The 13,963-nt window shown below is 38.1% G+C and overlaps 1 protein-coding gene across 2 annotated transcripts in view; it reads left to right on the top strand.

Annotated features, from left to right (window-relative positions):
- Window positions 1-13,963, top strand: part of LOC307162758 (uncharacterized protein) — a 117,091-nt gene that overhangs the window by 98,625 nt on the left and 4,503 nt on the right. For both annotated transcript variants that reach the window (XM_079878332.1, XM_079878331.1), the window contains exon 2: window positions 8,957-9,180. In XM_079878332.1, coding sequence (XP_079734458.1) covers window positions 9,123-9,180 — 58 coding nt within the window. In that variant the 5' untranslated portion in view covers window positions 8,957-9,122. The remainder of the gene's footprint in view (window positions 1-8,956; window positions 9,181-13,963) is intronic.

Below are 13,963 nucleotides of genomic sequence, written 5' to 3'. Positions count from 1 at the left end.
GAGGGCAGAAGTAATTTGGGTGCTGAGGACTGTGACGAGCCATCAATCGTAAAAATGAACCATGGAAAATCAACCATGTTCAGTCGAGATTCTACGGCTCACAATTTTTGGGACATGCGACTGCTCAGGACCTACTACATCATTTCAGAGTAAGTGCTTTATTGTCTGTTAACTATTCGGATAGAAAATATGTATTGGCCAAACCCGGCTAGTTATGAATAATATTAGGCCTACGATTCCGGTTGTAGCTTCCTTAACCCTCTGATGCATGAGTTATTAAACACCATGTTTTTTCACATACAACATTTAACATCTACAGATGTTGAGTGATGCTTTTCTTAATCTTAAACTTATTCGACTTTTTATTTAGTTTAAAAAAAAATATTTTATATAAAGCTATTCATAAAATAATATGGTGTCATATATGATATAGATATTCTATAAAAACACAGCTGTACAATTTTCTCGTCCTGTTAATCGCTGAGGCAAACATGATAATTACAATGTGTGTGTATGTGTATGTATATGTGTGTGTTTGTATATATATATATATATATATATATATATATATAATACACACACACAAACACACAGTTTTATAATATATTTATTTACTCTCCAGTGAGTGGCAAAATATTGGTATAAATATAATCACTGATTTCCATTGAAGTGAGAACTTTGCAAAGATACCATCCACATCCATATTACCAGGCTATCACATCCATGCATATATTAGAAAACCTTTAAATTGGTCACTACTGTAGTGCACACTATGCATCAAAGGGTTAAATGAAACCATGAAAGGTATATAAGCATTTTAGAAAAGCAATTGGCAATTGTAAGTCATTTAAGTCAGTAGGTTCCATTGGTTCAATTGGTTGGTTTGTTTTGTTGTGGATTTTCTTTTTTCTTTTTCTTTTTTATTATATACTTATCCTGTCCAACATCATAGCAGCAGAACAGTGGTCGGACTGCTGTGTTGTGCTAAGCAGATTTGTTCGGTCAGGAGGACCATTTATGATGATAGGGCTGCTCCTGATAGTTATTATATTAAACTTTATTTTTAGATGAAGGCATCTTGTTTTGTTTTTTTGTTTTTTTTTAAAAGCTCATTGACCAGCTATCACATGTATGTCATAACCTATTTAGAATAGGGTTGTGTTTACCTCCTGGCATCTTGGTATAGGCTATCCCACGCTAATTAAAGGTGGCTGTAGGCTAGTCACACAAGTTGCCTAGTGGTGTAAATGCTTCTTCACATCTAGATTTTTTTTGTGACCTAGACTGTCATGTCCCTAATGCCTTTTTTCTATTTTCCAGGAGTGTGTGCAGGACCTTGACCTGAGAAACATGATTTCAGTCTCCATGGATGGCCCAAATGTGAATTGGAAGCTTTTTGAACATCTCCAGCAGGAGCATGCAGAGGCATTTGGTGGTTCACAACTGATTGTAGTGGGTAGCTGTGGGCTGCATACACTTCACAATGCATTTAAAGGTGGATTCAGTGTCTGGCAGCTAGATAAGGTGCTTCAAGCACTGCATACAGTATTCCACAACACCCCTGCCCAAAGAGAAGACTTCACCACGTTAACAAAGTCATCTGTCTTTCCATTGCCATTCTGTGGACATCGCTGGATTGAAAATCTACCAGTGGTGAACAGAGCCATTGAAATATGGCCACATATAGAAATGTATGTGGATGCAGTTACCCAGAAAAAGCTTCCAAATCCTAGAACATCATCCTTTGACTGTCTTGCTGTGGCGAGGAACGACCCTCTTATCATGGCCAAGTTCCATTTCTTTATGGCACTTTCCAGGACCTTCACCCCGTTTCTGACAAAGTACCAAACAGATGAGCCTGTGCTGCCATTCATCAGTCAAGATTTGACTGTGCTCATCAAGGTAATGAATAGCTGCCGTAGATTACATTGTATATTGTTTCTATTTGAATTCACCTTCAGTGGGTCTAAATGTGTCTAGATGTATTTTTTGTGTCATTAGAGAGTAGTTAAGAACCAGAGACAAATTGTATTCTCACACATGCTTGGCAATAAAACCTGATTCTGATTGCATTGCATGTCTTCTCAGAGCCTGCTGAAGAGGTTCATCAAATCAGAGGTCCTCCATCACATCACTCCACTACAGCTAGTCAAACTGGACACAAGTGACATGGCAGCAAGGGTCCAGCTAAAGAATGTGGACATTGGCTTGGGGGCAGAAGCAGTCCTTAAGGTAAATAATAAGACCATACTGTGTGAGTGTACTTTAAGGGATCAATGTATGTGTTAAGATTAAAGAAGTTTGTGTAGTGTGATATTTTGGGCGGCAACTATCCAGTATTTTTGGAATAGACTTGTTGATTTCTTTGATTGATCAGTCACATAAACTCTTGATATTACACACAAAAATATTTTTTGTTATGCAACCTGAAAGGCCTGTTACAATGATCAAGCAATTGGCTATTATTCTTGAGAAGATCAAAACTTTTGACCTACTGGCTTCTAAACTGCCCATTTAGTGCATGTGTCACCTGACGTTATAACAAATACATAATCATACACATACATAAAGAAATCATCTGAGAATAAAGAAATAATGCATGTGCAAGATGGGGGAGAGAGAGAGGCATGGAGGCAGAATGTGTATCTGACTGTAATGAAGAGATGGCCTGGGTAGTGTAGTCTAATCAGGAAATGTCTTTGTTCCGACTCCCCCTGTTAGGAAATCCAGAGTAGTCCCAACAGCAGCATAAATGAGCGCAGGCAGTTGGAATTTAGACAGGACTGCATGGACTGCATGACTAAAATAATCCAAAAACTGCAGATTAAGAGCCCACTGAAGTACTCAGTCGTGAGGCAAATGGCATCCTTGGACCCGAGAAACATGTTTTCTGACCCTGACGTGTCCAAGGAAAGAATGAAACGCCTAGTCCAGAAGTTTCTGCAAGACAGGCAGCTGTCAGGAGGAGTCTCTGCCCGTACTAAACTTAACCAGGCTAAAGTTAGATTAAAATCTGTACTGTATGTGACTAGACATTAGGTTCATTCAGTCACCCATTGCAATAGGGATGCCTTTTTCTGATTATGTATTTTCTTCTTGACCTTGAATATTGTTATAATCATGTTTGTGTGTGTCCTTTTTTTTTATCAGGTGATGTGATTCTCCAGCAGTTTGAAACATTTTTGACCATGGAGGCAAAATCTGAATCTTTTTCTTCTTTCCAACCAATGCAAACCAGGCTTGATGTTTTCCTGCACGGACACCTGTGCAAATCCTATCCTGAGCTCTGGACTTTCTGTAGGAAACTACTCCTACTCTCCCATGGCCAAGCAACAGTGGAAAGGGGCTTCTCTGTAAATAAGGAGGTAGAGACTGACAACATGCAGGAGGATGCAGTGGTGGCTCAGAGAATCATATGTGATTATGTCTCTGTCTGTGGAGGGGTTCTTAAAGTTCCCCTGACAAAAGAGCTCCTGGGAGCTGCTGCCTCCGCCAGGTCTCAGTACCGTCTGCACCTTGAAAATGAAAAGAAAAAACAGGAGAGCAAGGCTCAGAAACAAAAAAGAAAGGCTGCTGAGGACCACCTCGAGGAACTAAAAAAGAAGAGGGTGATCCTTAATGAAGTGGCTACCAGCCTTGAAAAAGATGCTGACAAACTCGCCGAGCAAGCAGAAGGGAAATCGGGGACCCTCATGGCCCAGCTGATCACGAAATCAAATATTCTTAGAAAGCGTTTCAAAGAAAAAGTGTCAGAACTGAAAGGGGTTGAGAGCGAGTTGGAGCATAAAACAGCAGAACTTAGAAAAATGGTATAATGGGTGTCTGAGAGTGAGTGAGTATTGTATTGTGTGTGAGTGAGAAAGTAAGTGTATTGTGTTGTACTGTGCAGTGAGTAAGAATATAGTATATTGTTTGTGTGTGTTTGTGAGAGAAAGTATTTGTGTGTGTGTGTGTGTGTGTGTGTACGTGTGTGTGTACGTGTGAGTGAGAGTATTGTCAAGTGCTTCAAGCAGCATAAGTGACCTTACATTTCAAGTGTTTGTGCATTCACATTGTTACTGTTACATTGGATTCAAAGTGTGTGAGTGCCTTGACAGTCATGAAATAGAAATTAATTTCTTCTTCTGGAATAGTGTTTTCTGTTGAATATATTCTCAAGAACAATCAGTTAAATAAAATAATAATTTAAAATATCCTCATGGTTTTGTGCTTGACTTTTGCGTGACTTTGAATTTAGTCTTAAATTTTGTTTGGAAATGGTATTAAAAAGTCTTAAAAAGTCTTAAATTTAACTTGGTCAAACCTGTAGACACCCTGCATATGCATATTCATCCAAGTGATAACATGTTTAACGGCAAGACATTTGTAAAACATGAGATACTGATGTGCCGTCACATTACACTGATAAAAATCATTTAGTAGCCCATCCCTGCCTTGTTTTGAATAAATAAATAAAATAGTAGGCTATAAAATAAGCTACATTTCAGAGAAATATTTTCTCAATCTTTTCCACTGACCAAATAGTATTTTTAATTGATTTATATTTTAATGGGAACAGATAGGCCTTGCTGTGCATTATTTGCACGAAAATGTTTATATCAGAGTTTAAAACATTCTTTTATTTATTTAAACTGTTATTGTGAACATGCACTGTTATGATTAAGACTCGTGTCAGACTCGTCACTCGTAACTTAAGACACTAACTTTAGCTGGAAAATAACTTTATTCAAGAACTGATATAAAGCCAAAACAATCTCTGTTACCTTAAATTATCCGTTTATCCGTAAAGCCGCTTTGAAACAATCTACATTGTTAAGCGCTATATGAAGAAATTCTTGAGTCATAATGAAGATTTACCTCAATGGCGTGGACATTTAAAAAGGGATGGATATTTGCTTGGTGAGTGAAATTATATTTGCATCATCTTTCTGAATATATATACTGTATATATATATATATATATAGCCTATATATTTTTTTCTTTACATTTTCATAATTTTCTTTACATTTTCTGTCTAAAAGTGACAAAAAATACATTTATACTCCAACTCACCATCGGTGTCGCCAAACTGCTCCGTCTCCAAAATGTTCGTACGCATGGGTCAGAGTTTGCGTGCAGGTACGCAAATTTTTCGGTTAAGTTTGTTATTATAATTCACTACTTCTGCGTCGGAAGTGGCGTACGCCTGTTTCAGTGCCTTTTTTGTGCGTACGCAACGGTTATAAATGAGGCCCCTAATCTTTTTATGAACTCAAAGGCGCGGGCGCGCGCAAGAAAAATAAATAAAAAATAACTGAGCGCACGGGTGGCGCGTTAACAGGCTAGCGAATTACTAGCGTGTTGTGCTAGTAGTAACGGAAGCTAGCGATGTCAGGTTAATCTGAGATGTTGGGTAAGCAATTTCAAGTTGTTTATACTACTACTAAATACAGCAGTAAATGATGGTTCAAAACAAAGAAATACGAGGCTAAGACGGAGCTTACAGCACACACCCTCAGCAGGCAGCGAGGCAGACAGGAGCAATCGATCAACAACATGGGTCAAAACCATGGTGATGGTGATGACTCAACAACGGTGATGATAAAAGTGCAGTGCATGATGGGAGCCATCAATCAAAACTCATCAATATCTTCCATCATGCATTGCAGCATGAATAAATTAGCGGAGGGGTCTTGAATCAGCCTGAAGAGGGGTTGTTATTCGCTATAACAACTGCCTCTCTATACATTATCCCACTTATTACATGGCTACCTACAAAATAAATAAATAATTTGACACAAAATATTGATTTAAAAAGGAGTTTATTGATTTAAAAATGATTATATTGCTTCCGCTAAAGAAAATAGTCCTTTCCGCGTTCATAGCAACGCTTTGTTTTTCATGGCAACGGTGTGTTAGCCTATACCTCGCAACGGTCTGTTATCAAGAAATAACACACGTTATGTAATAAGGGTTTTTATTACTCAGCTAAACAGGCCAATAAGAGACTATTAAACACTATTATTACTTTTAATTATGCAATGTTTAGAAATCGCCCATAACCACTTTAACTACATGAGTAAGGCATGATTAGCTAGCTGTTTATAAAATAGTTCATTGAAACTCACTTGATTTAATGTTTCTTTTAGACCTGATGGACGTGAACAAGAAAGAAAGAAAACAGAAGCCAATAAATCTGTCTCCTGCCCTCAGTGTAAAAAACGCTTCACATGTTAATCAAGCTGAAGATTCACATGAGAGTTCACACTGGGAAGAAGCGGCTCAGGCTTTCTCTCTGAAATCACATCTTCTCATTCCGAAGAAAGACCATTTAACTGTGATCAGTGCGGTAAACTTCAGTCCTGAAGAAACACCTGAAGATTCAAAAGCCCTCCTCACACACAACTTGGCCTTCCAGTGTCCTTGTCAAAGTGTCTCCTAAAACAATACAACATATGACAATAGTTATTTTTAACTATACCATTTTTATTTTTCAGCTTTTTACATTTAAACTATATTTTAGTATTCAGAGTGCAGGAACTCATTCTTTTAAATAAAGTTAAAAACGGCATTACAAACAAACAATAAGCACATTTCACACACAGAGTAGGCTACAGCTAAGAAACACATTCGTACTGAAATGTAAGCTAACTAGGGATTTTTACACCGGCAAAAACTGGTAACTTATTACATTATCATTCAGAATTTATATGACACACATCCTCCGTGAGTCTGACGCAAGGCTTAAGCAACGCAGTTTTCATTTCGGCGCCCATTTTATCAGATGACTTGATTTTGATTTGATTTGATTTACACCATAAAAAAATCACGACGAAGTGTGCTGATCAACACGAAACTCGTGTGAATACCGACGGTTGTCATTAAAGCATATAATTCTTAATATAGGAGCCCATAGATGTGTCAAATACGGCCGTGTCCACGCTTCTGAAGCCCGGCGCAAGTCTCCTTCGCGCCCCGCGGTCGAAGGATGCGTGGTCCGGTGTTACCAATATGAACCGCGAATATAATGTTACCTTCATAGTCTACAAGTTACCAAACATGAAAAATAATAACTTACCACAGAGTTGTGAAGCACTCCTCTCGCGTTACTCGAAAGTCGACGACACGACCGTTGACGATCACAATGCCTCTGAAGATTTGAAATTTACAGCAATATTCTGTATTTTGAATTAAACCGCCTAGCGACCCCAGAATGCATTGCAATTTACAGCAATATGCTGTATTATAAGAAAACAGCCAGCTGCTGTAAAATAATGCTGTAATTTTTACAGCAATTCATTACAGTGTAAGAGCCACTTTTCTACCTTGAGAAAGAACGTTAAACGAACAACTTAAAAGGGCATGACAAATCATGACATAAGACTGACATCACTCACAACGTACCAATGCATTATCCCTCATGAACAAATATAACGTCTGATGTTTGCATACGTGCATACCAGTATACCATTACGACATCCTTCATGAATAAACATGACTTCTGATGTTTGTATACGTATATACCAACCAGAGACATGCGTACCATCGCGTCACATATGCAAATATAGTCTCAAATACAGCAATTTCATTGGCTGCTGTGCGTGTTGTTGCGTTAACAGGGACAAAAATCACGCGTTTCGTTTAAAGACTTTTGTCTCTGTTGGCCTTCCATAGTATTTCTCATATTTACACAACTATCACACAAACTTTATACAGTTTGATTAAGCGACAGGCTCATTTCTGTATTGTTTTCATCGATCACAGCGATACTTGTGCGTCTTTTCTGGCGTCTTCCTTCTGAAATAAACATTTAGTGCAGCAGCAGCGAGCATGAGGAGAATATGTTGAGTTCATTCAGACCTGAGCGATTTTGTGTTCGTTTGTGTGATTGTCTCGATGTTTGTGTGAGAACTGTTACTGAATGTCAAGTCAAAGTTTGAGATCTGTGAGGGGAATCGATCCCAAGTGTTTCTGTTGCCGTTTTCATGTTTACCTTTATTTATTGTCGACAATTATCTTTGGCAGATTACATTTACTTATTAAAATTAGACACTTTATATCACCCCTGTATGAGTAATGAACGTGGGAAATTTCAAATATATACATGCATGGAAATATACATATTAATGAAGGTTGACACAGGAAACGTTACATTTTCTTTATTTTTTAGTTTCTGTACATACAAATATGTAACATGTTAATGATGGAATTAGGCTACTTTATTGAAATTAATAGTTATACATATTATAAAGTCAACAAACTATATTTAGATTCACATATTATGTGTTGTAATTATTTGCCTGAAGAGGTTCAAAAAGAGAGGTTATTTGATTATTTTGTTTAATTATTGATGATTTATGTTATATTGTGAGATATCTTTCAATGGAGCAGTTTTACAGGCTTTTATCATGTATCCTGACTCAAATAATGTGTTTCTAACAGCAAACACTCAGAATAAAGTGAGATGATCTGCTGATGATCCTGAATGGCTTGTTGAATGAGTGTTGATAGTCTGAGGCTCATCAATATTAACAGATCTGCTGAAAACATTCTTTATTTCATGACAATAGTTCCTGTTTTCACCTCATTTATTATGCTGATGTCTTCAGATCTCCTGTAAATTGACACTTAAAGCTCATTTCATTGGTGTCAACAGACTGAGGTGATTTGTTGGCTACTATACGTTTATTTCTGTCTTTATGCTTTTAACTGTTTTCCTTACCTTTATTTATATTTGGAAGAATTTAAATTATTTATATTCTTTTCTATATTTCGAGATACCTGTATTTTAATGAAGAAGCAGAATAATGTTAGGATTAGTAATAAAAATAATGAAAAATAATGAATTGGCATCAGTTACTGTACGATAAATAGATAGAAATGCTTAGAAGTGTCATTTATTACAAAAACAAACTCAGTAACTTATATATTTTTGATTTTGGCAGATCAGCTCCTCCCACTGTAATTCATCATCAGTGAAGCTCCTCCCACACTGGAATACATCATCAGTGAAACTCCTCCCACAGTAATTCCCCAATAAATGCTGTAAATTCCCATCAGCTACAAGTGAAGACGAGCATCAGAGCATCAGGAAGAGCTGAAATCTGCAAAGACTGAGTTTATTAAAGAGGACAGAGAGAACATGAGTGATCCAGAACCCTGCAGAATGAAACACACTGAAGATCCTGAAGAACAAAGAGGTTGGTGTTTATTCTTCATTCATTCATGAGGCTGAAGAACATTCATGTTAGAAACCAGTTTTTCCCACAGAATTAGATTATATTTGCGGTGGTGGGGTGAGGGGTGATTAAGGAACAACAAAAGGGTTAAATATATCATACATTTTTATTGACACGTATACACATTTCCATTGTCAACACTTAGTGTCAGATAACTTAAAGACATTGCATTGCTAAAAGTCTGCAGTCCTCCTCCTCTCCTACATCTCTCTCTACAGCTATTGCTTTCTGACCCTCTCTTGTTACTTCAGCTGCCACAGCTAAATCTTTGAAAATATTTTTCAATATTCATCTGGATTGAGGGAGCAAAAAGTCAGCATCATGATTAAATACTTAACATTAACGTTATCTACTTGTACAGGCAGTTGATATTAACCAGCATTGTGTTAACATGTATAACATGCTGTAACTGTTATTCTCATGTTAACATAGCTAATTATCAGCTAGGCTCCTTACATGCTTGCTAATAACTAAGGTTGGTTTCCGAGCCGCGTTTCCATTACCCTTCAAATCGCACAAATTGAAATTGCGAATTGAAAATACGCTCAATGGAAACACGTCAATTTCCCCAAAACTTCCATTTATTGCAAAAAAAGGTTTTACGCTCGCGTGAGGTGGTTTTTCAGGCAATTAGAAAAAAATATTCCGCAAAACTGTCATGAAAACTCATGGAAGTTTTTGCGCATTTACAGTCACCTGACTTACAAAGCCCGGTGTGTTTGGACAGAATACGAGACAGAGTTCTTTATTAAATTCATAAAAGACAAAATAATTACAGGAATACTGGATTCTAAACCTCAAAGAAATGCCACAATCAAGACCTTGGAGGAGAAATGAGTGAGAAAACACCTCATATGTGCCGCTCACAGTATAAGGTTCTTTACTTGTGTGATACACACAGAGTACACAATTATTGTTGTTTTTCATCTTCTCAATATGTACTAGTCTGTAAATTGTCATGAGGTAAATTGTTGCATTAGTTTTTTTATGCAGTGTTGAAATGCAAATGAACCAACGTATATTTACATTTATATGGGGAAAAAGGGACTCTTATTTTGACATTGTGGTTGGAGAGTCGCGAATTGCGCATGCTTCCTCATATCTGCAGAGGAGCTGTATCAGAGCAGACGCGACTCTCTTTGTCTCTTTCTTTGAATCCTGTTTTACAGGTAAAAATATGGACATACAAAAGAGAAACCCTTGAAATATACCACAGCAATTGCACTATTACCATGTTTGGTAAACGAATGGAGAATGTAAAATGTTAAATGTGTTTATATGATGACGGTTTGGACGTTTTGTTCGTCTTGATGTATGCTCTCTCTATAACGTGGAGAAAATAAGTTAAGTTATGCTCCGGTGGTCATTATAATCAAACTAGTATTGTATTAATAGTTGTTTGATCATAAAAAGTTTGTTTGCTCGTGTTAATGAGTGAATAGGTAGAGTTAAGTGTACCTTTGAAGCTCACTCTGTGATCACATTTGCCACGCTTGCCAGTCACGTGACCAGGCACTGAGGGAAGAATGGAAAGTTACTGAATCTCTCTGTATTCATTATAATCCATTCCTGTGGAGGTAAAAGAGTGAATTGTGTTTCACAACTGTTTTAAAAAGCAAGTGTCTTTTGGAAAACAGTCTTTCCCAGTATATGAAACTCATATTAAATATCATTGTGTTAATGAATATTTCTATTACTGTTTATAAAATATAATACTTATATAAGTTAAATGTTAGCTAAAGAGAGTAAAGTGTAGAAATGAGACTTCTGATTCTGAAAGTGATTTATTTTGATGTTGGTGACAAAAGTGATGTGATGAGACAGACTAAAGACTGTGAATTAATGCTTTAAAAGCAACTGTTGTGCTAAAATTTACTTATTGTGTATAAAATAAATATATCTGCAGAGGAGCTGTATCAGAGCAGACGCGACTCTCGTCTCTTTCTTTGAATCCTGTTTTAAAGATATCACAGTAATCTGTCAGCTGGGTCTCCTGAGCCGGGGCCTGCAACACTTGCCATTAATGCTTGGATAACACGCTTCGGCCTACATCTCTTTACATTAATAGTCATAATAATAATGTCTAGTTTGGTGGCTGTGATATATAGCCTATATAAACCTACCTACATCCATTGACATGACTTTTGGAATGACTGATCGCGAGAGGAAAAAAATGACATTTTAGTCGCATAACATCGGTTAATGGAAACGGCGTCATTTCGCAATAGTTTTTTATCGATATTTAGAAAAAAAAAAATCACAAGTTTTGCATGAATCTGTAATGGAAACGTGACAGTGTTTAACATAGACTAACTTCTCAGAGTTATGTTGTGCAACAGTGTTGATTATACTAACCATTCAACTCCGGATTGATTCTGGAATCTTCGCTGAGGGAATAAGCAGCGGCAACAATCCGTCCTCCAACGCATGCTCGTGTTTTGATTCAGATCGTGCTCGAAGAGGAGAAGATCCGTTGTCAGTTTGTGAGGGAAAGAGGGAGCAAGCTGCGCACAGCTCTACAATAAAATACATTTTTACCCATATTAAATAGTTAAATCTGAAAATCAATCCATGGCGGTCACTGTTGATATTGTGGGCCGCCACAAATTAATGAATGTATGGCAAACCCTGGAAACATTCAAGCACTTCATCACATTTAGATAAACAGTTCAACTATGAAACGGTACAGAATGTTCTGGGTTTGTTTCAACAAATGGTCAGTAAAGGGAGGTTTGAGACATTTTTATATTGATTTTCGACATCAGATCAAGCTAAATACTATTTTAACTGTTTTATTTTACATTTATTTTATATCTGGTTACCAATTTGCAACAACATTGCCAGAAGTTTAGTCATTTTCAACATAGGCCTAGTTTACAAAATTATTATGCCTTTAATGAGTAAACACCAAGTTACTGATAAAGTTGTATTTATCAAATATCATATACGTTATTCATAGTTATAGAGATTCTTCTTACAGTAACTTTGGTAGCCGGGTTGATGAATACAGTCAGTGCTACAGTTTGTGTAAAAACTGAGACAATGGATTGAGAAAAGGCTTGTTTGAGATGCGTCTTGAGTCGAGAGTTGGCGGAGTGAGAGAAGTGCAGGAGAGATGGACAGATCTCTCTTCTCGCAGTGGATCAGAGTCAGACACCTGTGAGATCAGGCGGATATTGCTGCATTCACGCTCGTGCACGGTGTTGCTAATAAACTGGATCTAATTTAAGTTCTGTTGCTTTTATATGAAAATACGGTAAGTAAAATGAACAAGATACCCAATGTACTTTTTTATATACCCAATGTATATATTTTATTCAATACCAAATACGTGTTCATCAATCATTTTACTTTAATTACAGACATGTTTTATATATATAAACAGCTGTAATGCGCCGCAGACGTGCAGTGTAACCCCTAATTTCCACCAACTGCGGAACGGCTGCGGATCGGCTCCGCTGCGTGTCGGCTCCGTGCGCCGTCGTCCTTCAATACCCACCAGGTCCGGATTTGTTGCGGAACGGCTGCGGCCATGACTGACAGCTGAAAGCACGAGGACCCACGAGATCTCGCGAATTCATGTATGATCGCGCGATATAAGTGCTGAATTGCTGCGGAGCTCTCCGGCATCCGGCAAAAATAGAAGCTCTGTGTATCTGCTCCGGAGGGCTGCGGATCGCCGGAGTCGGAACGCAGCCATTACGCAGTCAGTGAAAATACACACATTGACTTTACTGGAAACCTATTGACTCCGCCGCCGATCCGGAGCGGTTCCTCAGTTGGTTGAAATTAGGGGTAAATGAGGGGTGAGGCCGGTGACACACTGGATGCGTGGCGTGAGCGTCTCAGCTGCGTGGCGTGTCCGGTTTTATTTCGGCTCCCATGTTAACAGGTTAGAGCTTGCACACTATCTGCGTGACGCGCGGCTTGAGCCGCACGGAAAACGCGTGCATTCTAGAAATAGAACCGACGCCTATTTTTCACGCGCAAGCGTGTTGGAAGCGTTTCTAGGCAAAAAAGAATAGGAAAAGATGTTTATATGTCATTTTGACACAAATACATATTAATAAATGTTATTTTGATGTTTGAAAGTGTCTAGGGTTTGACAAATGCAAATATAAATGTAATTGAAAAAAATATTATCGATTTTCAAATATTGCACCTGTCAATACAGAACGAAACATTCTATAATCTATTTTGCCATCAACACTGCCGACATTGTCTTAGCTGCTATTTATTTATGTTCAACATGAAGTATAGGCCTTCCACAACTCTCTCCCCATATGTCAAATATATCACCAATGAGGCTTATCATATGTCACCTAGCAGCAGCAGCGCCGCGTCAGATAGCTTCTGGTGTGCAAAGACATGGAAAACGCCACGCAGCTGACATGCAACAGAAAGGCAACGCTCACGCCACGCAGCCAGTGTGTCACCGGCCTGAAACCGGCGTTAGAGACGCCGGCGCGACCACAACATTGTCCAACATCAAATGGCAAACGTAATGCAAGCGGAACGAAACTGCTCGTTATTGGTTGACGGACTGCTGTTTATCAGTTTGGACCAGTGCAGCGCGAGTCGATCGTGACACCGTTACTACACAGCGCTAATAAGAGATCCAGTAAAGAAAGCATTTGAATTCGCCACAGAAGAAATAACATCGCTGCGAGATCTAACGTTAGTGAGAAACATTCACATTTCTCCATTATTAACGCATCAAACAGCGCTGACGTGGAAACCAGGA

The sequence above is a fragment of the Squalius cephalus genome (assembly GCF_949319135.1).
Source record: "Squalius cephalus genome assembly, chromosome: 1".
NCBI lineage: Eukaryota > Metazoa > Chordata > Actinopteri > Cypriniformes > Leuciscidae > Squalius > Squalius cephalus.
This window is presented reverse-complemented; position numbering and strand designations above follow the sequence as displayed.